General features: G+C 44.8%; 3 protein-coding genes and 1 pseudogene across 5 annotated transcripts; all 4 read left to right on the top strand.

Annotated features, from left to right (window-relative positions):
* The first annotated feature begins 620 nt into the window (after positions 1–620).
* LOC147333585 (putative C-type lectin domain family 20 member A) lies at positions 621–2,681 on the top strand. Its single transcript, XM_086286430.1, has 4 exons — positions 621–654; positions 843–1,214; positions 1,375–1,734; positions 2,011–2,681. The coding sequence occupies exons 1-4, from the start codon at positions 621–623 to the stop codon at positions 2,355–2,357; spliced, it is 1,113 nt and encodes a 370-aa protein (XP_086142556.1). The 3' UTR covers positions 2,358–2,681.
* A 4,048-nt stretch (positions 2,682–6,729) lies between these two features.
* On the top strand, positions 6,730–13,140 carry tfr2 (transferrin receptor 2). 3 transcript variants are annotated; one of them, XM_086286345.1, is made up of 18 exons: positions 6,730–6,826; positions 7,400–7,435; positions 7,516–7,732; positions 7,807–7,990; positions 8,257–8,397; positions 9,245–9,353; positions 9,429–9,671; positions 9,752–9,891; positions 9,960–10,135; positions 10,212–10,331; positions 10,449–10,531; positions 10,610–10,673; positions 10,752–10,819; positions 11,888–11,958; positions 12,042–12,126; positions 12,204–12,428; positions 12,504–12,644; positions 12,726–13,140. In XM_086286345.1, the coding sequence occupies exons 2-18, from the start codon at positions 7,415–7,417 to the stop codon at positions 12,978–12,980; spliced, it is 2,343 nt and encodes a 780-aa protein (XP_086142471.1). In that variant the 5' UTR covers positions 6,730–6,826; positions 7,400–7,414; the 3' UTR covers positions 12,981–13,140. The 3 variants fall into 3 exon arrangements, with proteins under 3 accessions (XP_086142471.1, XP_086142473.1, XP_086142470.1); XM_086286347.1 differs by having other exon boundaries at positions 6,803–6,899; XM_086286344.1 differs by lacking the exons at positions 6,730–6,826; positions 7,400–7,435 and having other exon boundaries at positions 7,492–7,732.
* Positions 13,141–13,839: 699 nt separating this feature from the next.
* On the top strand, positions 13,840–19,643 carry LOC147333583 (myelin-oligodendrocyte glycoprotein-like). The gene is made up of 4 exons (XM_086286414.1): positions 13,840–14,218; positions 16,401–16,745; positions 16,831–16,944; positions 18,239–19,643. The coding sequence occupies exons 1-4, from the start codon at positions 14,182–14,184 to the stop codon at positions 18,295–18,297; spliced, it is 555 nt and encodes a 184-aa protein (XP_086142540.1). The 5' UTR covers positions 13,840–14,181; the 3' UTR covers positions 18,298–19,643.
* A 3,346-nt stretch (positions 19,644–22,989) lies between these two features.
* On the top strand, positions 22,990–26,497 carry LOC147333582 (uncharacterized; annotated as a pseudogene).
* The last annotated feature ends 1,302 nt before the right edge of the window (positions 26,498–27,799 follow it).

Here is a 27,799-nt window from a genome sequence, read left to right as displayed (position 1 = left end):
TCCTAGGAGCATGAGAGAGGTCGTACCTTGTCTTATTGTTTTACGGTAGGATTAACGTAGCTATGTCAGTTTTAGTTTAAGTGCTTTTTTACATATAGATGAACTGTTGGATTTTCCAGACCAGCAGGTTAAAAGAAGTTGTTTATGTGGCCACACACACACACACACACACACACACACCTCCACATTCCAATGTAAGGAACAAACGTTCACTGAAGTATAAATAAAGACTGGGGCAGTTTCTCGGGGCGAGTCTCAGTTCTGGAGGCTGCCCTTGCTAGCAAGAAGTTCTGTGTGTTTCTCTTCTCTGAGTCTTTACTGAAGAAGTGTTTTAGAGTATATTTTTTGACACTGTCACAGAGTGGAGACCTGTCCATATGTACCTCTGCTGTCATATTTGGATATTAGAAACTTCCTCTTTCTGCTTGTTGGACAGTTCAGTGTTTCTTCTTTCCATAGAAATATGTAAATGAGTCTGTATATAACTCATATTAACAGTGTGTCTTTGAGTCAGGGCTAAAAACAGTTTGTTCATATTGAAATACTGAGTACAAAGAGAGAGTGTGTTAGTATGTTTCCTCCAAATGAAAGAAAAGTAATTTTCATGTGACAGAGCGACGATGCAGTGGAGTCTGTTTCTGCTTCTTCTGATGGGTGAGTGATCATTTTACCAGGACTCCTGATTGTTTCCACCTGAAATCCTTTAGTTTGATCAGGACTCATTAAACAAATGAACTCTTACTGAGAAAATCAAGGATTGACCTGTAAACTGGACAGTTTGATGGGAACATGAGTTTCCTGCTTGTATCAGCAGATATTCAACAGTATTCCTTCTGTTTCAGGTCAGTGTGTCTTCATCACATGTCAGCTGTATGAGTACCACTTTATTAAAGAAGAGATGAGCTGGGATGAAGCACGGGCATACTGCAGAGAGAAGTACACAGACCTGGCCAAAGTGTTTGACCTGACAGACATGAGAAGACTTCAAGACTCTGCACAGAATCAAACAGAAGCCTGGATTGGACTGTACAGCAAGCCAGGAGACAACAGGACGTGGCACTGGTCTCTGCCGGGGGAGGAATACACTGAAAATAAAACCTGTTGGGGAGATACAGAGCCAAATGATGGAGCATACCCTGAGAACTGTGTGATGACAGTAGACAAGTGGGCAGATTATCCATGTACTAACACATTTCAGTTCATCTGCTATGACGGTGAGAATATGTGGACAGTAATATGATAATACAATATTTAATAATGTTATAATGTAGTTTATAATCCGAGTTATATCATATGGTCTTGAAAGAGACAGTTTGAAGAATGAGAGAAATTAGTTGATAAAGATGTTTTTGTGTTTTTCTGTTGACTCGACAGCAACAATGAAAGACAACAAAACCTTTCATTTGATTATTATGCCGAAGAAGACCTGGACTCAGGCTCAGAGCTACTGCAGACAGCATCACACCGACCTGGCCAGTGGACTCGATCAGATATACAGTGAAGAGTTTAAGACGCTGCTGAACTCTAAAGCCCCTAAGGTGAACTCGTGGATCGGCCTGTTCAGAGACAGCTGGAGGTGGTCAGATGGGAGTAACTTCTCTTTCAGATACTGGGACATGGACTTATTTAATGATGGACTAAACAACAGGAAATGTGCTACGACTTTGTTGGGGAGATCAGGAAGATGGAGCTCTGCTGGATGTGACCAAAGAAAGCCTTTCTTCTGCTATGATGGTGAGTTTACACAGATTTATCTCAGCTGTTTCTCCAATAGATGAACTTCTGGAGTCACTGAGAGGATTTAGGTCAGTATGTTTCTTCAGCTACTTATTTCTGCAGGTGAAGATGTTTAGCTGATGGTTGGAACAGAGATTTCTCTGTAGAGTTGCTGATTCGTCTGAAGAATCACTGAAGTGTTTTCTTTTGTTCTTCCAGTGAAACTGGACCAAACATCCAGAGACTTGAAGTCCAGATTCAACTGATTTCATGTTTTCTCTGATTTTATGGCAGATAAACTGATTCTGATCAGGGAAAACAAAACCTGGGAGGAAGCCTTGAATTACTGCAGACAGACACATCATGACCTGGTTTCAATCAGCAACCCTCATCAGCAGCGATGGGTCCAGGAAAGAGCCAAAAACGCCTCGACTCCTTTCGTGTGGCTGGGACTGCAGTACGGCTGTGCTGCACGTTTGTGGCTTTGGGTCACTGATTATGTAGTGTGCTATGAGAGGTGGGCTTCAGGGGGAAAGACTGAAGCCTGTGGCATGTCTGCAGCCATGACCACAGGAGGGCAGCACGAGTGGGTCAGTCAGAGGAAAAATGAGAGATTTAATTTTATTTGTATAAAACACTAAAGTTTAAACCTAAAGTCACTTCTTAGCTGCACATGTAGATTTTCTGGGGTGAACTCTGTGTTTCTGCTCAGTGTTTACAGTCTCTGGGTTTGAAAATGACCAACAGATTGTTACCTGCAGCTTAGACATTTGCAGAGAGCAGTCTGTGTTTCATGTCCTCTCCTTTACCAGAGTCAGGAGCATCTTGGTTTCTTCCTTCATTGTTGCTGGATTGGTTCATTATTAAACTGTAGCAGGATGTTTGTTGTATTTAGTTCAGATAAGGTGATGGTTTTAATGTTTCTGCTTCATGTGCTGTAAATCTTTGCATCGCTCCATTGTATCCTCAGCTTGAATTACAAAGCCTGTCACTAAAAGCAGGTAAAAACATGTTTGTGTCATGACTCCATATGAGCTCCATAATCTGATCATGTTTGTTCATGAAGACAAATAAACCTTCATTTAACCAAGTCTGTCACTGTTACAGCTTTCACAGGAACAAATACAAACAGCGCCACCTAAAGGTAAAACCAGGAAACTAACATGTAGCTCCATGACATTTCCACAAATGAAGATATGCAGGAACTGGAAATGAGTCTTTCACATCACTGTGGAGGAGTTTTTGGTCGTGTTTATTTGGCAGAATTGTTTGAATTCAGACACATTAGAGGTTTTTCAAGTTCATCCCAAATAAACTTGATCTGATTCAATCTGATTCAGACTTTGACTCAGACACTCCAAAACGGTTGATCTAATTTCCTTGTGTTGGTGTCGTTCCCAGATCATCATACTAAATGTTGTTCCAGGATCAACATTGCAGTGACCAATCAGAATGTTGTGACGTCATACTTTTGCGACTTCGGGAAAAACCGGCGTAAAACAAAAAACTGTACTTAAGCTGCTTGAAACCGCCTCTGCCCGCCGATCAACGGACCCTGACCGTAACCGTAACCCTTTAAGAATTGATATTGTCCTTGCAACATTGGAATTTCATAAATGCACGAATGGCTTGGCGCGCAAAGGAATAACGTCACAACAATGTGATTGGTCACTTGCAATGTTGAACCTGGAACAACATTTTCATGATGGTCTGGGAACAACACCAACACGAGGAAATCAGATCATCCCTCCAAAACCTTCATTTTGGTTGAGCCATTCAGAGTTGGACTTGCTGGTCTCTCTGCGTAACCTCAGTGCTCTTGAGGACATAAACTGATGTTTGGACATCCTCCTTCAGGATTTCTGAGAGCAGAATTCATCCTGAGGCAGTGCAGCAGCCCAGACCATCACACCACGTCTGACTGCTGCTGTGAGGTGTTTTTTTATGAAATCCTGTTATTCTGATGTCTGATGTAGCGGGACTCAAACCTTCCATAAAGTTCAGCTTTTGTCTCTTCAATCCACAGAAGAGTTTCTGAGGAGGATCATCCAGATGTGAGATGAGCCTTTGTGTTGTTTTTGCTGAGCAGTGGTTTTCTCATTTTCTCCACTCAAAAATAAATCCTAACTTCCCAAATTTAAATAAATGGCTTTATTGCTGAATTTCTGGGTCAACCTAATTTCACTAGACGTTCCCAGTATTTTCAGTGGTGGACAGATGGGATGTACCACTTTCAGAGGGCTGTTATAGAACAGTCCAACTGATGATGGGTTTCACTTCATGGTCAGCTATAAATCCATGCCTTTTGAACATGTTTGATGTTTCAACTATAAGTGGTTGAAACATGGTCAACTATAAGTAGTGATGTGACGTTCTGTATCGAGGCTTCGGAGCGTGTGTCGAGTAATGGAGGGGGCGTTTCCGCGAAGCGCGTATCGAGGCTTGCTTCATTTATGGGAGGAGCTGAAAATGATGACGTCCGAAGCCTCGCTGCCCGGCTGTACCACGTGACTGGTTCATGAAGTGGTTCGAACTTTGCCGCAAATAATCATTTTCCATACTGCCAGCATAAATATACACAGTATACTGCCATCACTACAATATAGATGTTTTACACACTCCTTTTGTTGTTGACATTTACAGGCTGTGTGCAAAATGCCACACTCTTCAAATTCATGCCAGCTATTATTTTTACGTCCAGTAGGTGTCCTGCTAGAGCAAATGAAGCTTCATGAAGCTTCGCGTTGGGGTGAACCAATTGGATGAAAAGCTTCAGTGCTTCATGGGGCTTCATCTGCCCATCACTAACTATAAGTATGTAACCTTGGTTTCTGGTTGTGGTGGTCTTACCTGGTTTCTTTTGGCTGTGGCTATACTTCAGACTACAGTTTATCTTAAAAATGCTTTTCCATATGTGATGGATGCATGCAACCACACAACTGAGATACTTAGTTACCTGACCTCCGCTCCAGTCCTTCCTGGTTTGGCTGAAAGAGGAGGCTGAGGGTGGAGCTGGTTTAAATGCAGAAGCCAATAAAGTGGAATGGACCATCTATTGTGATCATGCAGGGGGAATGGGGTTCTTCTTGAATGATGGTTATCTGTTATCTCTTTAGTTTTCACCTTTGGTGTATATAATGGTTTATTCATTTGCTATATAACTGGAGCTGTTTCTCATTGGGGCAGGTCAGTTTGTTGAGTTATGTTTTTGTTAAGTGATTTTTGAGTAGCGGTCTGTTAAGTTAACCTCTTTTATGGGCCCACTTGGTTCTTAAAGACTTTATTTTTTGTTATTTTGAATTTTTGTAATCATCTTGTCCTTTTGGGGGGTATAATAAAACCCATTTTTTGAAGTTTACATTCGTGCCTGTGTGTTCCTGGCTGCTTGGTTCATGACACCATAATAAACACCAACATGACAGGACAGTGTGCACTCAGCTTTTACTTTGTTGACTCCTCAATGCACATGGCACAGGGGCCGTCACACCATAAACACTCCCTCCATAAACACGATGTAGGAACCAAGGTTACTTTGCAAAAAAGTGAGGCAAGTAACAATAAAGTCGTTACATAAACATTAAACACAAATGTGTGTAACATTACAAAATAATGTTGCATCATACATGTTTAATACTTGGCCAAAACGTAAATACATGTGCCATAACTACAGTTATAAATAGATCGTCGGTTACAACAGAACTGTCAGGTTCCACCAGTATTTCACACATTTATTCAACATTTATTTAACACTTAGATTTCAATCTTGAAATTTAATGATGATTTGGATGAAAAATCAACATTAATTCAATCTCAGCTTTTCCCAAAAGTCTCTGGGATCATCAAGATGTTTTTGGCACATCTGAGATGAGCCTTTAGTTTAATCTTGGAATTCTGCCATCCAGGCCATGTTGTTTGCTGCTTCTCTTTCTTCTTCATCTCATTTTTTAATTAGTTTGATGATCTGAAACTTTTAAATGTGACAAAAATACAAAAAAGGGAAAATCAGGGACAAGCACTGTTTCACATCACTGCACCTGAACGTAGGTTTGAAGAACCTCAAAGTCTGTTAGAGAGCTGAATCTGAGTTTAACCTGTTTGTTGCTCCAACCACAAACTGTCATCGAAGCCTGTCAGACATCAACGCAGCGGCTTACTGACCTCTGCCCCATGATGAAGGATGAGTGAAGCAGGCCTGCAGTGTGACATTATTTACTTATCTTTCTTATCATATAGCAGAGGGAGTTTTATTTTGAAAGTCCTGTCAGGGTTCAGTAGTTTGTAGTTTGGAGACAGAGCAGGACTGGAGCTGGTTCAGCCTCCCAGAGTCTGATGATGGTCCCACTGAGCTCACAGCAGAAGGATGACACCTTCACAGCTGCTCCACCCTTCACAGGAGGAACCCCACCTTTATCCAACCCCAAACTCCTCCACTGAGGTTTCACCAGATCACCTCTGCAGTTCTTCATCCATCCACCAGGTGTCCGCACCAGCAGTCCCAGATCACCTGACCATCTGTTCGGTGTTTCTTTATCAGATCTTTCTTTTCCATCCATGTGATCTTCATCAGGCTCTGATCAAAATGAGTTTTATATAATATGCTATTATTATTATCTCAGTTTGCTGTGTGTGTGTGTGTGTGTGTGTGTGTGTGTGTGTGTGTGTGTGTGTGTGTGTGTGTACGTACACGTTTTTACACCTGTCTGTCACCAGGAACCGCTCAGGCCCAACCAGGTGAGCTGCTTCCTGATGTCCTGAGCCTCTCATTGCTTTGTTTGGCTGTCAGGCTGGAGGGGGCGGAGCTCTGTGGGTGTTTGTGTTCTTTTCTCAATAAATCTGTGTCCACGGTCATGTGATCGGTTTCTTCTTTCAAACCCTGTAATGACAGAGAGCTGTTTTGGCTCTGCAGTGTGGGCGTGTGTTTACTTTGCTGTTAATAAAGTTAAGCAGATCAAACAGACAGCACACGCTGACCTCTGACCCCTGTGAGCAGCCAATCACAGCGGGCTGAGGAGTAAAAAAAAACAAAACCCGAGCTCATCCTGACCCATGATGAAGCTCTGGATCCTGAACTGAGAGCAGCCGGAGTCCAAACAGAGAGTCGGAGGTGAAGGTGAGAATCTCCTGTGTGTGTGTGCTGCCGACCCCATCAGGTTCCGATCCTGTGGTGCCGTCACTCACTGCTGGTGAGGGGCTTAGGTCAGATGAATAAGGTTATGAAGCTGCCTTAGCATGGTGCACAGAGAGCTCTGTAAGAGAGGAGAGAGAGGGTCAAATAGCTGAGTGGACAGCAAGCGTTATTTTCTGTGTTGCCAAGTTAAAGGCTTGGGGGGGAGCAGGTGAGTACAGTCTCCACACTGCTGAGGGTGATCTGCAGAGAACGGTGCTGCTACTCGAACCAGGCGTGTGAAGGACGGCTCAGCCCAGCAACCTCACCTGAGAGCACTTACAAGCAGAGAGAAAACTCAAACCTGCCGAGTCGTAGCAAAGCTACACATACAGAGACATTTTGGACTGGTGAAAATCTTCAGTTCTGTAAACTGAACTTTGTAAAAACTGTTAGAACAAAAGCAAAAATTAACACATAACCTCACATCCTCCAGACGCTTTTATTTCCAATCTCCTGAGACAATGAAGGTATATATTTTCCTGTTGTTGAGATTGTCCCTGTGTTTTGTGCCTGCAGAGCTGCATTGTTACCATGACTACCCACCTGACACAGGTGAGACACATGTGAAACACAGGTGAGACAAGCTCCGCCTCCTTTCGCCTGTTACCATGGTTATATCTTTCTCTCTGGAGGCTTCCTTGATGTCCGTCCACCACTCAGTGTCTGATGATGATGAAGAAGAGGAGGTGGGAGGTGCTCAGCGGACGGAGCTGCGGCTGGCGATATCAGAAGACGAGGAGGAGGCGGGACCTTTCAGTGACCTCACAGCTCTGGTGATGAGGTATCGTCATGGAGACCGGCGATGCTGTGTGCTGTTGTGTGTGGGCGGAGTCATCGTGTTCACCGCTGGTAAACAGATGCCAATCATTTTAACCGATTAGTCTCATCATGTGACTAAAGCCGGCATTGCTTCTCCCTTCCAGCGTTCCTATTGGCTTATGGGATCTTCAGTGGGCGGTACCACTGCTCACAAGCAGAGCAGGGGCATGAGCAGCAGCTGGGTGAGGCTAAAGCTCCTTCAGAAGGAGGGGCGGGGCTTTACTTGGGAGAGCTAAGATTGATGATGAGGAAGCTGCTACAGGATGAAGACATCCACAACACAGTCAGGTAATGTTCGCCACCATGGACCATAAAGGCACCAGATTATAAGGCAAAACAAGAACAGATCAATGAAGTATTCTGATTCTGAAACTAGCGAGCTAACTTCCTGCTAACTTGTAACTCTGTTAAACTTAATAAATTCCATTTTCATGGATGCCTGGATGTTAAACTTGATTGTTACACCTGGTAGAGCAGCAACGTTATTATTTTATTAACGATGAAAGAATTTAGTCGGGTCCTATTTAATAACTTCTGTGTGTATGTGTGATCAGTCGCGTGAGCCGGGCAGCTCATCCTCCAGGCTCCTCGGAGGGTACCTCTCTGGCCTCAGAGATCCTGCAGCGCTTCAGGGAGCTGCAGATGGACCACACCTGGACTGAGTCGCTATACGCCACGCTGCAGTTCCCCGACAGGTAAGAGTCAGAGAAGCTCCCCCACATTCAGGACAGACCAGCAACAAAATAACCTATCATACACTTAACATGTCACATCAGGATACTTTTGGGTCTTAAATGGATGCAGCTGGTTGAAGCTCAGCGCGAGTAAAGTCCCAGCACATCCTGGTTCTTTCACTTATTGAAAGAACCATTGCTTTGAACATGTGGTCAGGCTCTGGAGCTGATTTGGAACCAGCTGATCCAGGACCAGCTGAATTAAAACTTTAACAAAAAAAGCTTTATTTTTCCTGCACCGTAGTTACTGGGTGACGGTCAGGCCCCATCTTATCTTAATGAGCTTTTATAAAAAGCTCATTAAGATAAGATGGGGCCTGATTATTTAAGACCTTGTATGTGAGGAGCAGGATTTTGAATTCAATTCTGGATTTAACAGGAAGCCAATGAAGGGAAGCCAAAACAGGAGAAATATGCTCTCTCTTTCTAGTCCCTGTCAGGACTCTTGCTGCAGCATTTTGGATCAGCTGAAGGCTTTTCAGGACATCCTGATAATAATGAATCACAATAGTCCAGCTTGGAAGTAATAAATGCATGAACTAGCTTTTCAGTATCACTCTGAGACAGGATCCTCATATGTTTTTAATGAAATCACTTCTGAAATGTTTCCAAAGCAGTGACTTGATCAGAACAAATGAGAATGACTCTGTAATAACAGTGAGAACAGCAGAAAAGGACTAACGGCTGGATTTAAAGACAGAAACCAAACCCACATTTACACACAGCTCATTATAAAGAGCTATTTAACATTTCAGCAGTGCTCTAATTTGACCACCAGAGGGTGCTACATTCATTTATTTGTGTGCAGGTCTCAGAGGAGCTCTCTGAGCTTGGTGGACTCTGCAGGTCGGGTCTCAGAAGAGATTCCTCTCAACCCTTCTGACTACTGCCCGTACAGCTCCACAGGAAATGCCACAGTGAGCCAACCAGAAAGGAAGTATCTGTCACCATGGTAACCAAAGTCCCAGTTATTGATGTATGTCTCTTTGCAGGGGGGTGTGGTCTATGCCAACTATGGCCGACCGGAGGATTTTAAATGGCTGAAACGTGAGGACGTGTCTGTGGCTGGCTGTGTGGTGGTGATGCGTGTTGGGGGCGGGGTCAGTTTTGCGGAGAAGGTCTGGTTGGCTGAGAAGAACGGGGCGAGTGGAGCTTTGATCTACCCTGACCCTGCTGATGTGCCGCAGGACCCTCGCCGCCTTGGCCTGAACACACACACTGCTGTGTCTGAACATGTAACACACACACAAACAAACATTATCCACGTCTCCTGGCCAATAAGCATCCTCATCTCCCTTCTGTTGTCCAATCACAGGTCCACCTAGGGTCAGGGGACCCCTTCACCCCTGGCTTTCCCTCCTTCAATCACACTCAGTTCCCGCCCATTCAGTCCTCCGGTCTGCCACTCATTCCAGCCCTGCCAATTACTGCCACTGTGGCCTCCAAGCTGCTTAGGTAAGCCCCACCCCTCAGGTAACCTGCCCAGGTGTGAGTGTGACTCACAGTGCTGTTCTGTGTCTCAGCCAGCTGACAGGTCCGTCCTGTCCTCGGCCCTGGCAGGGTCGGCTGCCGTACGTGCGCTGCGTTGTCGGTCCCGAGTTCAGTAACGGACGCAGAGTCCAGATGTCGGTTCAGAACGTGATGAAGCCGATCCTGCTCAACAACATCTTCTCATCACTGGAAGGCAGAGTGGAGCCAGGTACGCTCTGCTGACTACAAACACAGACAGGTGAATGTGCCACAGTGGTAAACCTCAGTATCTCCCTCCCTGTCAGACCAGTACATCATACTGGGAGCTCAGAGGGACTGTCTGGGTCCGGGAGCCGTGAAGTCCGGAGTTGGAACTGCGATCCTGCTGGAGCTGGCTCGAACCTTTTCAGCCATGGTGAAGAAGGGTAAGACTCGCCTGGATGCATGTGTGCTTACTGTGGTGGTGGGAGCTGAAATGATGCTGGCATTACTTTGGTGTGTTGATTCCTCTTATTTGTCTGAACTGATGGATTCGTTTACAGGTTTCAGTCCAAGACGCAGCTTGTTGTTTGTCAGCTGGGATGCTGGAGACTTTGGGAATGTTGGAGCAACCGAATGGCTTGAGGTTCAGTCACAGAAAATACAAACCAAACCAAATTTAACAGTTTATCAAAATAACTGCCTGACCTTGGACCTTTGACAGGGTTATCTGTCCATGCTTCACCTGAAGGCTGTGGCCTACTTCAGTCTGGACCAGGCAGTCATGGGTAACAGAGCTTGAAGCCAATCAGAAAGCATTTTCTTTGCTAACCAAACACGGTGTCTTATGTTGTCCTTCTCATCAGGTGATGAGGTCCTGTCAGCTTACACCAGTCCTCTCCTGGTTGACCTGCTGGACGCTGCCATCAGACAGGTGTGTGTGATACATCTGTGATGCATTAATACTGTGGTCACACAGCTGGATGGAGCTCATCGCCCTCACACATTTATTAAAAAAAAATAATGTTGATCCCATTTTTCTGGACCCGGAGTCCCTCAGGGATCTATACATGGACAACAGCTGACCTTTGTGTGCATGCTATGGCGATGACACACTCATTTGCAATAAACACTTTAAAAATACCAAGGTTTTAATATAATATATGAATTGAACCCCAAGATTTAGTTCTTCTGTCCATTTTGTGTGGCTGAAGTATAATTGTTGGATCATCTATGTATGCACGGTTGAGATTATTGTTTTTGAGTTGGGAACGATCCCAGACAAGCCCCAATCATGTAACAGTAAAAGCATGAATCTGTGACCACACTACAGTTAAATGTATCTACAAATAGCTTTTATTCACAAAGGTGAGTCTGTCTGTGAGACCACAGTCTGTGCCATTGCCTTTGAAAGACTAAATTACTGGACAGACAAAGGCCTTATTTTCCAGCCTCTCTTAACCATTTATCAACCAAGAATCATGCAAGCCTGGGATTATTTTCTAACTTTGGCTGTTAAATGAAAAATAAATCATCCTCATGTTTCAGAAAACGTTTTAATTTTTTCTCTAGCCCATAATGGTTGAAGAGTAGGGTCATGTGAAGTGTACATTAGGCCTTGTGCTACCATGATACACTAAATATTCCCATAAACCTCATCTTCTCAAACAGAAATAGAGTCACACTCATTTAAAGACTGCTTGGGCCCATCAGTTGAATAGAACAGAATAGAATTTACCTTTATTGTCATTGCACATGTCACAAGTACAAGTCAACGAAATGCTGTTTGCATCCATCCAGAAGTGCTTTGGCAATAATATAGATATATTACATTATATGGATCTATTATAGGTATGTTAGCATGTACACGGTATGAAGATGTTATGAATATGCTATAACTATAAGTATGTACAGGCTGTGGTAAATAAAGGGTTAACCGGAACTATCAATTGATTACCAAACCACATGATGCTGTGCATGAGTGGGCCTTCATGTGTTCCAGGTGGAGCATCCCAAACATGCAGGTCAGAGCATCTACAGCCAGGCGGAGAGAGATGGAGGTAGCTGGAGGATGTGAGGACACACACACACACACACACACACACACACACACGTTACTGTGATGACGCCTGACTGAGCTGCTGCTGTCTCCTCAGTACGAAGCCACTGTATCTGAACAGCGGCGCTTTCAGCTTCACGGCGTTTGCAGGAGTTCCAGCCATGGAGCTCAGATTCACAGAGGTACACGTTACACGCCAACATCATACATACTCACTGTCATGGTACATGATGTCATGTTATCCGTGTCACATGTTCAGGAGCGAGCATATCCATTCATCAACACGCCATTGGACAGTGTCTCACGCCTGCAGGAGGTGCTGGGGGGTCGTCTGGGGGTCACGGGGCGGAGCTTAGGGGAGCTGGTGGGGGAAATGGTGCTGCGATTGGCCCACGACCACATCCTGCCGCTGCGCATCACTTCCTACGCCCAGACAGTGCTGCAGTTCAGTGCTCAGCTCAACAAACACTCTGCTGAGCTGCAGGTAGCTCACCTGTGTGAGTGTTTCTACACATGTTTGAACCTGTCGCTGTCATGTGACCTCTGTGTGTGTGTCCAGTCCAGAGGTTTGTCTCCTCAGTGGGTCTTCAGCGCTCGAGGAGATTACAGCCGAGCGGCAGAGACGCTGCAGAGAGCCATCGACTACAGCGACCTGCACGAGCCCACCATAACACGCTTCTACAACACTCGCATCATGAAGGTACGAGTGCTGCAAACAGTACTGGAACAGCTGAATCGTGGAGACACGAGCCCTGCACGTCTTCTCATGTGTGTCCTGCAGGTGGAGTACTACTTCCTGTCTCAGTACGTGTCTGCAGTTGAGACGCCATTCCGTCATGTGATCCACGGCCGCGGCAACCATACTCTGAGTGCGCTCACTGAGCACTTGGGCCTGCTCACCTCTGACCCCGGACGCTTCGACGAGAGCAGCTTCAGACGGCAGCTGGCGCTGTTCACGTGGACGCTGCAGGGCGCCGCCAACGCTCTGAATGGAGACGTGTGGAGCATCCACAACATGCACCGCTTCACCCACTGAGGCCTGCTCCAGAGTGATTGATTATTAATTATCGATCAGTATCTATTTATGTGCAGATATGAGTTTGCAGTGCAGACATTCAGGTCAATGATTGTTCATCAATCCTTTCACTGATTTCACTTCCATTAAAGTGTTTTACAGACAATGAGATTCTTTATCTTTCCTTTCACCTCCCAAACAGGAAGTTAACATCAGTGACATCATCATTATCATCATCACCAGCTGTCTAGCTCATATCAGTGGTATTCTTCGTGCCCATTGGTTGATGCATGTGGCTCAGAGACTGGCAGCTGCTGTTTTATAAGTTCAGACCAACTTTAACAGGTACCATGATAGTAAATCCACAGCAGTTATGGCGCCCTCTGGTGGTAGCTTTCAGCATGGTCACTGCTGGCTACACAGACAGTGCTACGAATGAAAGAAATCAAAGTGGCAGCAGTTCAGCTGGACACAAATCAGTCTCCATCTATTGATTCTAGTGATGTTCTATCAGGTTTTAAAGCACGCTGATATCCTGCTGCTGTTGAGTGCACGTAACAGCGGTGGGTGACGTAATGAAGGCGAGGAAGTTAAATCAGATAACTGAAGTGTGACACACAGAGCTGAAATATGTTGAACTATGAATCTGGTAGAGATCAAAACTGCTACACAACTGTTGTTACTTCAATATATAAGTGAACACAGTTTATGGTCTGTTGAGTGGAACAGAGACAGCTGATAACCTCTGCAGTGATGACTCCCAGCAGAATCTCTGACTGCAGTTTCAGGTTTATGATGCTCAGGTTCATTTTATTTTATATTATGCTGGTTACAAATTAGACAACATCACAGCTTCATTAATGGATCAAACCACAGAGCTCATCAGAGTGTCGGGCTCCCACCAGAGCTCTGAACAAACACCATGCTAACATGTGTTACAGGTACAGTGAGGCTTATCTCCACCCTTCCTATGGTAAAGAGCGTGTATGCCCTCCACCTCTCTGCCCCTGTGCAGCATGTTCAGCGGTGCTTTGTGTCAGACTGGACCAAGTCGTGCTGTGCAGTTCATCCCTTTCACTATTCTGGGGTTCACTGTAATATGGGTGGTGGTCCATGCTTTCCTGCATTCCACTTCCTGTCCTGCCTCTCTGAATGATGAGACCAGGGAACTGGGAGGAGGATCAGCTGGGTCACACAAACACTCTTTAACTGGACTCTGAGAATGAAGCTGAGGCTGCTGTTTGTGGTCCTCCTGCATGGTAGGAACACACACACACACACACACACACACACACACACACACACAGTGGTGTCAAGACTTATTATTCTGCAATGACTATGTTCAGAGTTTGTTGAAATTTTCTTCTTTCGTGTGTGCACATGTTTGTATGTCTGTGTGCTTTTGCATGTTTATGTTTTGTGTAGGTGCATGTGTGTGTGCAAATGTGTGTTTGTGCATGTTAGAAGAAGAGGTCTGCTGAGTGTAATGGCTGCAGATCTGAGCGGTCGGTCTGGAATCAGTTTAGAGTGGAGAACATTATGTTTTTATTCTACTTATTTTTGATGTTATTATTGTTCGTCGCTCTTGAGGATGAACTTAACTTTGGGACAGTCATCTGAGGACAGACTGAGGTCACATGACACGTGTTAGACGGCAAGATGATCTGTGGGAGTCGATTCTTGTGTAGGCAATTATGGTCATCATCATCTGTGTGCACACATGTTGAGACACATGATTAAGTCCCGCCCACCTGTGCTGATGGTTGGGCGCGTGTCAGTGAGCGCCTGTTCTGCTGTGAATGGAGACATTTCTCTCTATGAACACAACAATGAGTGCAGTTTGTGTGGAGCTTTGTTCTGTCCTGCTGGATGAATGTGTGCTCTGTGAGGCCTCCACCCTCTGGAGCTCTGCTCTCCACCCACCGCTGACTCGCACAGAGCTTCTTTGTCCTGCATCTGTGGGAAAGACAGGTCTATGAGTCTCACTGATGATACCAATCAGATCAACAGCCACTGATCAATGGCCATGAGTCCCATTCACAGAGAGTTGGGGAATGGCTGCAATCACAGCATGTAAGATGGTGACAGATGGACCCTTAGGCCCCTCCTCCATTCAGAGATGGTCTTTCCCTTTTCACGTAAATGGCCTCCTTGACTCCGCCCTCAAACCAGCGTCCCTCCCTGTCCAGGATGTGTACATCCTCATCATTGAAAGTGTCCACTGGCCTGTAGGTGTGAACAGACTGCAGAGTCCTGGCCTGACGAGGCGGCTCTGCTGTGTTGTGTCATTGGCTTCGCCAGAGGTTGTTTGGTTCCCCCGATGTATAAATCCTGCCAATCCTCCTGCACTTAACAGCGTACAATATGTTACTCTGTTTGTGTCGGGGACCCGATCCTTGGGCTGGACCAGTTTTTGTCCAGCGTGTTTTGGGGTTTAAAAGCCACAGAGACCTGGTGTTAGAAAAAATGCGTCTCAACTTCTCCAATACTCCTGACACATATGGGATCACTACAGGTTTTCTTTTAGGCAGTGGTTGTCCTTCTCTCCTGGATCAGCTGGAGCTTTCTTTAGGTGCCTTTCCAGCTTTGACAAAAGTCCAGCTGGGATAACCACATTTACTCAGGGTCCTCCTGACGTGATGTTCTTGTCCTTCCCTGGCCGTTGTGTCTGTGGGGATGGTGTTCGCTCTGTGTGTTAGCATGCTGATGAGGACCCTGATGAAGGCCACAAGCCGAAAAGCGTTGGTCTTACCTTCAAGTGTTGCTGGAGTTTCTGTATTGTGATCTTTTTCACCCTCTTCATCCACCTTGGAAGTAGGTGAAGTTGTGCCAGAAATTTTTGCTTGTAGCATCCTGATGACACCCAGTTTATGCTCCAGTGGATGATGAGAGTCAAACCTTAAATACTGATCCGTATGTGTAGGTTTACGGTACACGTCAGCTTTTAGATGTCCCCCATTACTGATGGAAATCTCACAGTCTAAGAAGGCTAACCTGCCTCTTTTCATATCCTCCCTGGTGAATTTGATGTGTCGGTCCACCGAGTTAATGTGATCCGTGAAATGCGGTACGTCTTGAGATTTGATTTTCACCCAGGTGTCATCCACATATCTGAACCAATGGCTTGGTGGTGTTCCAGGGTAGATTAGCTAAGCCCTCTTTTCCACTTCTTCCATGTACAAATTGCCCACAGTGCGTGAACTGGGGAACCCATGGCACACCCAATGGTTATCTGATCAGTGGTCATGACAATATGCATTTTAATGATGAAGGAACTGACCTCCCTGCCTATTGTTCATTCAGTGGGCAGGTTTCAGTTATTGTGCAAATGTACTGTTTATAAGGTTTGAGAAACCTGCAGTCAGCTGAGACTGAAGAAGTCTCCCACTGAAGAACAGATTCAACTTTGTGGAATCACCCGTTTCATGTTTCTCTCCTCAGTTTCTCAGCATGCCTCAGGTGTGGAGGTGTATGAGGGGGTGGATTCTGTCCTGCTGCCCTGTCAGGTAGCAAAGGATGTTTCCAGCGACACCACAGCAGCAGTGTGGGACCGTGATGAGTTCAAGAAGCCAACAGTCCACGTGCGTCTGCAGAGCGGAGATGAGCTGAAAGAACAAAACCATCGTTACTCCAACCGAACATCAATGAGAGCCGACGCTCTGCAGACTGGAGACCTCAGCCTCACTCTGAGGAACCCTACAGTCTCTGACAGTGGAACCTACACCTGCACCACCCGGAAGTATGGACGAGATCTGAGGCGGACAGAAGTATACCTGAGGGTCAAAGGTCAGTGCTGTGAACAGTCAGAGCAGAAGTGAACTCTGATGTGAATCATGTTCGATGATGGTGTGGTTGTTTGTGTTGATTACAGAACCTCCACTCTGGCCCTGGGTCCTCGCAGTTGCCCTGCTTCTCCTGGTTGTCCTGATTGTTGCCTTTGGCGTCATCCTGTATTGTGAACATAAAAGGCTTAAAACTGTAGAAGGTACGTCAGTGTGTTATAAAGTGTGCACGGTTTACAGTGAGCTGAGATTCAGTGGCTTCACCCTCCTGTTTGGTGCAGTAAAGAAATTCTGCTGAACTTAATCGGTGATGTTTTAGTTCCTTCTTCCTTCACGTTTCTTCCAAGCATTACCTCTGAAGGTAGTGAGATCTGCTTGTCATCACCCACCTGTGTTAATCACTGACACAATCAACGGAGACATGAAACTGTAAATCTGCTGCTTCTGTAATCGGGCCTGATGTACCTGAGAGGGAAATTCATTAGAAAGAACTTCCACAGGTAAATACATAAAAAGAAGAAGGTGGAAAAGCATGTGAAGAGTTACACCAAGTAACATTAGAACAACTTTTTCGGGCGGAGCTGCTCATTTCTGCTCCACAGGTAACGACACCTGCTGAAGCAGTGGACAGCACTGCACCCCAGTATGATCCATACCTACAGGTTAAAGAAGCTGACCGCACTCCATGATTGTCTGGCAGGACAAATGAACCAGCCGCTAATGGATGAGACACACCTGGAATAACTGACTGAAGGCTGGACAGTCCTGATCCCCAAGGATCCCCTGAAGGGACCGGTCCCACCCAACTACAAGATGATAACCTGCCTCAGTACCACATGGAAGCTCCTGTCAGACATCATAGAGGCTAAGATTGTCATGTGAGGTTATGCAGCCTGCATGTGGACCCAAATCCAGACACTCGTGCACAAAAAAAACTTAGAATGGCAGCTTTATTTGCTGGTAAAACATCCATCATAACATAAACTCACAGAAAAACAAACCAAAACCTTGAGTATGAAACACAGAACTAAAACTGAAACCAGAAACAAAGAGATGCTTACAGCACATAAGGAGGTACGACGTGACAAAGGAAAACACAGGGCTAATATACACAAGGGAGTAACGAGTGAATGGGAAACAGAAAGAACCCAAACAGGGATCCTAGAGTACTTAGAGCTGTATCAACAGGGACCTTAGAGCCTTCATCAGGCGTCACAAGCACATGTTGCATTTACCAGGGACAGCTGCATATATCTACTGAGGTACAATAATCCAGGGTTAGTTCATTCGTAATATTGGACACTGTGTGAGACACAGTGGAATTTGTGCTGTCACTAGTATTAGATATTGCTCTGAATAATCGTAAAGTTTGAAGCTGGTAGCTGATGGCTCTTAAAGACTTTCTTCTTCATCTCTCTCTCTGATGACATCTCTAATCTTTAAATCATGTGACATGTGTGACTGGGTCATGTGACGTTATGTGTTTGTCTTCATCAGCTCAACTCGTCAGTAACCCAAGGCAGACAGGGCTTCGCTGGCCATTTGGACAAAGATGACTCCTTTCCTTCGGTGAGAAATCAAAGAGTTTGAGGGGTCTGTTAGTCCGAATGAAGAACGAGGAGCTGATGAGTGAGGAGAAGACGTGAAGCTCACACCTCCACTCTGACAAGATCATGTATGTTTCTGCTGCTCAGTGAAGCTCAGTGATGCTCTGAGAACACGAGCTTGAAGATGTTTGTTCTTCCTTTACTAACAGCTAACGAATAAGCCTCAGTGAGATGTTCTACCTGGAACATGTTTCCACATGGAAGGTTCCCTGTAATGTTATGTCTGCAGAATGAGATGAAGCACAGAGTACAGAGTGTGAGAGGAAGCTTGTTCACCAGTCTGACAGTTAAGATTCATTCAAACATTCACACCAGGCTGACACTGTGTGGACACTTCACAAGGAAAATATGTGCTCTGTTTTTAGTGTGATACAAGAATACAGCTGTTTACTAAATCATGTCACAGGATCTGTTATTGATGCTCATCAGAAAGTTTAGGCCTGGGTCATCTCACTGAGGTCTAAGTGATAGTCTGGGAATGTTGATGCCATTTTCCAAAGAAATGATTGTTCAGGAGGAGGTGACTGTGAGATAGAAAGCTCAGAGTTATTGCACCTGCTGTCTGGAACAGGACCCAGATGTTTCTCTAACATTATAACCTCATAATGACGACGATGCAGAGTGTGTTGTTCCTCAGACAAAAGCTGCAGACTGTCAGGAACCATCAGCGCTTCAGACCAGATCAGCTTTTTGATTTTTAACAAACCACAGAAAAGAAGAATATGCTTTCATGATTAAAAAGGAAGTGGTCCCAAGGATGTATGTATGCAGCAGCAAATCCACAACAAAGGTTTGAAAACTGAATATCAAAAATCCAAACTACAGCAGACAACCTGACAAAGAATTGAGAGGAAAATGAGACACAGGTCAACAGGATCAAACTAATAAGTCACAGGGGAACTAAACACAATGCACAAACTACACATGAAATCAAAAACATTAGTGTAACAGGAGATGTAACCTCATTGTATTTTAGTCACAGTGCATTCAGAACATTTGTTTATCTATCTGTGAGGGTTTACTGACAGAAAGTAGACGTTGACTCTGTGTGTGGACCGCTCACTTTACTGTCTGGTTTCATGTAAAGATGAAGCAATGTGCTCATGAATTCTGCTTTTCAATTCGTCCATTGGACGTATTTGAGGAAAATGATGGTGTCTGAGCTGTTTCTCATCTTCAGCTTCATAATAACAGATTCTCTGTGGGGTTCAGGTCAGGAGAGCTGACCAATCAACCACTGTAATAAGCATTTGGTTTAGTGTGTCTGTGAGCAGCTTTTTAATAAAGACTTTGAATGAAAAGCAGAGTCAGTTTGATTTGTGCACACAAACATCACAGACACCCGTCTGTGCTCAGAACCTCCAATCAGAGCAGGAGAAACTTTCATTCACAATTAAGTTTTATTAAATATTATTTACACACATTTCTGCAGTTTGTTTTCAGGGCTCCATAATATTTGGGACACAGCAGTGATGTGTTTCACAGGCTAAAAACGCACAGGAATAGTTCTCTCAACCAGAATAAACTGGTTTCCAACTTTAATCCGTGAAAACTTTCCAGTCTGTCAGTTCAGGCATGAAATGAATGCTAAGGCAGAACACAAGCAAACATGTGGAGTGGAGAGAGTAGACTGTTACTGTGAGCACAGTGAGACTTTCTTAGTCACACTATGGCTGGACTGAAGGCTTCTACAACAGCCAGCATCAGGAGGGCAGAGATACAGTGAAGACACATGGGCACTAGGGGGCAGCAGAGTGTCAGCATGCTCAGTGTGGTAACAGGGAGGGCGGAGTTTAAAAATGCAGCAGTGTGAATTAATTTCCTTGGTTAGTGTAGTCGGCTGCACTTTTCAACCATCATCAGTTCTGTATCAGAAAACAGCTGAATTACTCTCCAAAAACAATGTAATATATATATGTTGTACAAACCCCAGAGCACTGTAATTAGGGCACACACAAACATTAGTGAAGGAACATTTAACTTGTGTATAAAAAGTACAAAAAGTGAAATAGATTAAAAAAAAAAAAAAAAAAAAAAAGAAACACAAAACCCTGTGCTCTGATTTGGTGTCACAAGTTTGAGAACAGTTTACCAGCAAATACAATGCTGAACTCTGAATGATTACAGTGTTGTTCAGGCCCTTGGTAACAATTATATTAGTAAGCGTGGTTCATAGGTCACTCCAACTATCACCAAGGAATCGATCAGCAGTGCTTGGAGACCTCCACAGTCATTCTGAAGGACTTTCACTGGCTGGTAATCTTCATCAACAAGTGGTTTATAGCTGTGACCCAGAAGATTCTGAAAAACATCATATCACCTTCATGTCTTTAAGTGTTACCCCGTGTGTCAGAAATATGTTTGAAACTGATTATTATCATTGTAGTCACAACTTTGTGTTTTTGTAGTTGTTTCGAGAACAAACTACATGTGGGCAGGTAAAAACGGACCAATCAGTTCTGAGGCCACCAAACCAAAGTGACACTGGAAGAGGTCAATCAATCAAAGCTTTATTCGCCACATGCAGGTTGCCCTGCAGTGAAATGCCCCCCCCACGACCTTACACACACAACACAGACATTACATGGGGATACAAGTCGGAGATCGGTAGCGTTACCGAAAAACACTGAAATGTACACTACAGTGGGAAAGCACAAGAGGAGAAAAAGAGACCTCTACTCATGCTGTGCTTCCATGGTAGGACAGCACAAAAAGCACATAAATGTCCACAGCACAACTTTGTGAAAGACATGACAAGCCACAGGATTGGGTGGGGGCTGAGGAGTAATCCGAAGCGAACACAGCAGCCGCCCTGCACAGCGCTACCATTCAAACAAGCATCGAAGGCGTTTGGAAAGGGAGGGGTATGAGTGTGTGCTTATCAGTGTAAGTGTATGTGTGTCCGTGTCCAGAGTTCAGCTGGACAGTGTCCTTCGCCCCGCCAGGCTAAGTAAACAGTCTACCAGCCAACCCAGGTGGCCTTGTAGGGAATGGGAAGGAACAGACTCAACACAGTCGTTATCAGGGAGTTGTTGTTCGGCTCCAGCCTTGAGCCCACAGCTGGCACCGAAGGGGTAGCCGCATTATGATGGTGATTTTTCTTTTACAAACAACTCATGAGAATTTCAAGCTGTTTTTAAACACTCCGACACTGGTCTCTCAGTCTCCCGTTAATAGCTGCGAGCTTCTCCGTGATGTTATCAGCCGTCGATTCTGTGGTCTTGTCACTCTTTTTTGCTCACATAGCAGATTCTGAGACCTCACGACCGCAGCCAACTGATCCGAGGTGTAATCCAGCTCCGCCCAGAGATGTTGTTCTGAGTTGATTCTTTCCTGATGTAATCCAACATACATACGCTCAAAGGTGTTATTCTGAGGATTCACTGCAGTCGTAAGCGCCTCCAAGCTCTTAACCATGCTGCCTTCAGTGAGCCCTTTCTGAGAAGTCGCACCTGTCGTTCCAATCCCAGCGGGCAGCCTGGTGGGGGTTTGAACAGCCGGTTCCTCTCTCTTAATTCTCCGATAACCGAGGGCCAAGCCAGCTCCGATCAGCTATCATAGTTCCGAATAGGTAGATATCTTCAGCGTCCTCGATCAACAGTCCCGCCAGGCACACGATCCTCTGCCACCCGTCCATCGTGTATCCGGTAGGGAAAGTTCCTCCAGGGCACTCGGGTTCTCCTGAGCCCAGACTTCTCATTGAGAAAAGGGTGTCAATAGCATTCAGAGACCAGTTGATCAAATCCATAATTCTCTTTTAGGTTTTAGACACAGACTGTGAGAGACTGTTCCAGGGAGAGTAATAAAAAACAAAACAAAAAAAACACACGAGACAAGATTAGGACATGAGGAGCTAAGCAGGGAAGAAAAAGTGCGACCACCTTCGCTGAGAGCCAAAGAGAAAGCGTGAAGCTGAGATGGTGTATATATGTGCAGAGCAGAGAGAGTGGATGTAGTGAGCGAAGAATGATGAAGACTAAACTTAAAGGACAGAAGAGGAAATAATGTGAGTGAAGTTGCCCCCCCACCTTCTTCAAATCCATCATGGCACACCCACGTTTCTGCCTGTACTCACCCTTATGCAAAATAGGTGGAATTAAGACACAGTTCCAAAAGCAAACACAGTTGATCAGTGCTGAGAGTGGTCCTGTTCCTGAGCTTGGGGTGATCCTGTAATCTCTTATTGTTAGGATGCCTGGGTCGTCGACCCAGGGTTTTTGAGTTTATGATATTATTTATACTTTCTAGTCTTTGGTTTCTTTGAGTTCTGTCTTATGGCTTATGTCTCTGTCTTCTTTAGTTGCTCTGTCTCCCCTATCACCTGCATCCCCTTGTCTAGTTCGAGTCTCTGTGTATCCTTAGTTGCTATATCCCCGTGTTCAGTCAGTGTTTGTGTCTGCCCTGGTCCCACGTCTCTGTTCCCTCTGTTACAGTGCGTGCAAGTCTGTGTCTTTGTTCAGTCTGTGTTATGTGTTTCCTGTTTTACTTTGAAGGTTTCTGTCTTATCTCAGTGTGTTCAGTTTACGCTTCCTTTTGTCTCCCTGCTGTCTGTTTCTGCACGTCCTGCCCGGCCTGCACATCCTGTCCGGCCTGCTCGTCCTGCACGTTCTGTCCGGCCGATGACTGGACGTCGTTGCCGTCATGGACAGCCCTCGGAACTACGCCGCCGTCATGGACGGCCCCCTGAAATACTCTTCCACCAGTGCCTCCTGCCCGCCCGCCCGGCCTCCTGACCTGCTCGGTCGCCGTCGCTGCCTCCCGCCCGGCCGGCCTCCTGATCTGCTCAGTTGCCACCGGTGCCTTCTGCCTGGCCGGCCTCCTGAACTGTTTTCTGGGCTCTTGGACCATCAGCCTCCGGGCCGCCCCCTGAACTGCCCGGGATTGGACTATTGTGCTGTCAGCCTCCGGGCCGGCCCCCCTGAACTTTTTTGAGACTATTGCCTGGGCCTCTGCGCCTTTCGTGAGCTCTTTTGTTTGTTTGCTTTTGGACTTTGCCTGGGCCTTGGTGCTGTTGTTTTGGACTTTGTTTCTGTATTTTGTTGCTTTCCGGGCTCCAGTGTTTTGCACTTTTTGTTTTGTTGTTTCTGGCTCCTTGTTTTGTTTCGAGCCCTCCATCCTGTTTCCCCCGCCACCCACCCTGGTTGGGTTGTTTTTGTTTTATTTTGATGTTTTGGTTTGGGCTGTCTGGAAGCCAGCCCTTGGGGGGGGGGGGGTACTGTTAGGATGCCTGGGTCGTCGACCCAGGGTTTTTGAGTTTATGATATTATTTATACTTTCTAGTTTTTGGTTTCTTTGAGTTCTGTCTTATGGCTTATGTCTCTGTCTTCTTTAGTTGCTCTGTCTCCCCTATCACCTGCATCCCCTTGTCTAGTTCGCGTCTCTGTGTATCCTTAGTTGCTATATCCCCGTGTTCAGTCAGTGTTTGTGTCTGCCCTGTTCCCACGTCTCTGTTCCCTCTGTTACAGTGCGTGCGAGTCTGTGTCTTTGTTCAGTCTGTGTTATGTGTTTTCTGTTTTACTTTGAAGGTCTCTGTCTTATCTCAGTGTGTTCAATTTACGCTTCTTTGGTCTCGTCAGTTCTGATTTGCCCCAGCTGTGTTTCCCTCCTGTTACTCATTCCCTGATTGCTCCCTCTGTGTATTTCAGCCCAGTGTTTCTCTGTCTGAGTCGCGATCTACCGTTTTCTTAGCTGTGTGTTCTGTCATTTCTCCAGTTTAAGTTTGTTTTGAGTTTTTTCAGTTACGTTATATTTTTTGAGTACCTAATTAAAGCCTTTTTGAGTTCACGTCCATCTCAGGAGTCTGCACCTTGGGTCCTATTCCTGCCTGCACACAGCCACACCCAACACTTATGAACTACCTCCAACGCTCCTGTGACTGGGATGCAAGTAAAGACAGATGTAACATCTCTCTTCTCTGTACATGTCCTGTTTATAAGGTTGGGGAAACCTGCAGTCAGCTGAGACTGAAGAAGTCACCTGGATGAGTGACGAAATGTTTCTCCCACTGAAAATGTCCAGATGAACAGAATCAACCTTTTGGGATTTACTTACCTTACGTGATTAAGCACGCATCAAGGCATAATTTTATTAATATCTTTAAAATGATACCAGCACCAACGTAGCACAAATGTTTGATACCACTTTTGTTGCATTTGAAGAAGGGGGGGTGTAACTTCACTCACATGAAGAAATACAAATACAGTGAGCTAATGCTAGAATTATTATTATACGCATGTTGCAGTTTGTGTTTCATTAACAGTAGTACACTAGTATTGGCTTAAAACTCAACATTTCTTTATTTTCTTATGCTTATTTTTAGCATGAGGTGTTAATGGAGCCTTATTTAGTTGTCTCATAAATGACAGTGATTTAAATTCAGTACCATGCATGCATTACTTGTCTGCACAGGGATAGGCAAGTGGGAAGAAAGTTGCTCAGAGAGTGATGAGGCAGCTTCCACTCTCAACCTCGTCACTGTTTGTTGCAATGGCAATCACATTCATGTCCTCTGCAAAATATGCCTTTCCCTCGCTTCACCTGCTGCCTTGTAACAGTAAAACAGTAATAGTTATGTTGTACTTAAATGCAAAATACAACATTACTATTAAATGTTTGTTTGTTTTTAGCTTTTTATTTTACTCTTACATCACAACAAAAATATGACAAACTTTTAATTAGAACAAATTGGGGCACTTTTCAAAAAATCTTACAAATATAAAGATATTGTCATGGTTCTGGGTAAAATGCTTGCAGAAAAATAGCTTTAAGTGCAGCAGGTAAAACAGGGAAAGCGAAGCGGAGGAAGGAATTGCAGTTAGCAGTTGCTAAGCTGTGGCTGGAGCAGGCTCAAAGGAGAAAAGAAGCACACAATGTTAAAAGCAATATTACAAGCAGTAGTTGTGAAGCCTGAGGATGAAACCACAGCTCAATCCACTGCAACTACTCTAGAACAACACTGTAGAAAAGCATTAGAAAGAGTAAGAATGTTAGCAGAAATGAAAGCCAGAGAAGAGCGTGAGAGAGGCAGAAGAGGAGGAGAGACTAAATGGAGAGGCATTAGGAGCAGCATTGAGTCCAAGACAGACTGGGCAGGTGAGGAGACAAAGGACAGAAAGTGAACACAAAGGTTGCAACCACATATCCATCCCTGACACAGCACAAAAAACAAAAACAAAAAAAACACTACATGGTGTTTCAGCCCCAGTGTGTGCAGATGAAGAACGTTTTTCTCCTGAACCTGATCCATTCCATGAGGTGAGCACTTACCCTATGGTAGAGGTTGCTAACCCACATTTTGGAGTGGACGGGGATAACAGCCGCACCATTCGTGTTTACCGGCCATGGACCGAGTCTGAATGTGCTGATGCTTGCAAGAGCCTTGCAGACCCATTGACTAATGTTGAGTTCATAGCTCGACACAGACATCTTTGTTCCTCGTACCGTTTAAATGGACAGGAAACTGAGATTACTTTTAGGAGGAGATGTCTCTCTTATAATTGGACCCGTGTCAGAGGAGGGTACACAGGCAAAGGGCCAGGTGATAACACCCTGCCCTATGGAGATGCAGGTTGTCCAAATTAATGGAGTGTATCAGAGATACTTTTAGAACAACTGCAGACTACACCAAAATTTCACAACGCACACAAAAGGAAGGAGAAGATGTTCATGAGTATCGAGGTAGATTGGAGGAAGTGTTTAAGAGGCATAGTGGACTTGAAGAGAATGCAGACCCAGCAGGCCCCTATCAACAGCAGCTGAAACATGCCTTAATGAGTGGGTTCCATCCATCCATTGCAGATTTTATCAGAAAGCAAAATGATGATGGAGTGACTCAATTTCTGAACTGGGCAAGGCATGCACAGGATGTGATCAAGAGTAAAAGGGGGAAAAAAAATTGCAAAATACATTAAATGCTGCCACATTTCATGTTGACGAAGAATCTCAGATATTTTTTCCAGGGCAGACTCGATGTGGCAGAGGCAGAGGAGGAGTCAGGGGGGGCAGAAGTAATAGGCCACCCCAGAGAGGACAAAGGAACAGGGTGAGTGTTACAGGTGTGGAAAAATAGGTCATCATGCTAAAGAGTGCCCTGAGGAACTATGAGGAGTATAGACGACCAGATCCACATAACCCCTCATATAATAAATGACTAGAATCTGCTGCCACTGCCAATACACATGCATGTTTAAACACCCCATCACACTGCCACAAACAACAACCAGTGCCCCAAACCATAGATTTGACTGAGGTTTTGTTGAATTTATCAGGAAAAGAAGTAAAACCCGTTCGCACATTAACAGTGCAGGGGAAAACTATACAGTTTTTATGTGATTCAGGGGCAGATAAAACTGTCCAGAGGGACCATGTGTCAGGAATAGACCCCTCGAACTGTGTCATTTATGTAAAATCTGCAAACGGACAGTTAAATCAACACAGAATCTCTAAGCCAGTATGGATCAGAGATCCATCCACAGGAGAGGCAGCTCAGGGTTCAGTAGTAATGTGTCCAACATGTCCTGTGAACCTTTTGGGTAGAGATATGATGGTAAAACTTGGAATCTCAATCATTCCCATGGCTGTTGGAATGATAACTGCAGGAAAAGGAGAAACTGCTGAAATAATGGTTCACCAGGGCAGTAGCGATGTACATTACTACTGGACACTTGACCTGTCAACCTCTAGGCCAGATCAGATAAAATGTAAGATGTTGACCACAGAGATGAATTAGAATAGAATTTACCTTTATTGTCATTGCACATGCACAGGGCAACGAAATGCAGTTTGCATCCATCCAGAAGTGCTTTAGCCATGATATAGATATATTACAATATATATTAGCAATAATATAGATATGCAAGTATATTACAGAAATGGGTCTATTATGGTATGTTACACGGTGTGAAGTATGTTATGAGTATTCTATAACTATAAGTATGTACAGGCTATGTACAGGATATAAATATGAAAAAAAAAACTATGCAGAAATCTGAGATATACAGCTATACAGAAATGGGAACTATGCAGGTTAAACAGTTTGTAGGATTAAAAATTATCGTATGTACAGAATGATTATTTACACAGAGCTATACAGTAGTGCAGTTAAGATAAGTGAGATATGTGGATGATTTCTAAAGAGGCTATATAAAGTGCTAGTGGTTGTGAGTGGTGGTTCAGTCCATGTTATTGTGTCTTTGAGGGTACAGTTGTCCATTGTGTGTGTAGGTGGTTGTGCGTGTGTGTATGTTCAGTCCATGAGTTTAACATGGGTCAGATGTGCACGATCTGATATCCTCGTGTTGGTGTTGTTCCCACATCATCATGAAAATGTTGTTCCAGGATCAACATTGCAAGTGACCAATCAGAATGTTGTGACGTCATACTTTTGCGACTTCGGGAAAAACCGCCGTAAAACAAAAAACTGTACTTGAGCTGCGAGAAACCGCCTCTGTCC

This window comes from Aulonocara sp. 'chitande type north' Nkhata Bay, linkage group LG3, assembly GCF_057382095.1.
Source record: "Aulonocara sp. 'chitande type north' Nkhata Bay isolate Kocher_YH1m ecotype deep benthic linkage group LG3, A_spYH_male_GT1.1, whole genome shotgun sequence".
Classification (NCBI taxonomy): domain Eukaryota; kingdom Metazoa; phylum Chordata; class Actinopteri; order Cichliformes; family Cichlidae; genus Aulonocara; species Aulonocara sp. 'chitande type north' Nkhata Bay.
This window is presented reverse-complemented; position numbering and strand designations above follow the sequence as displayed.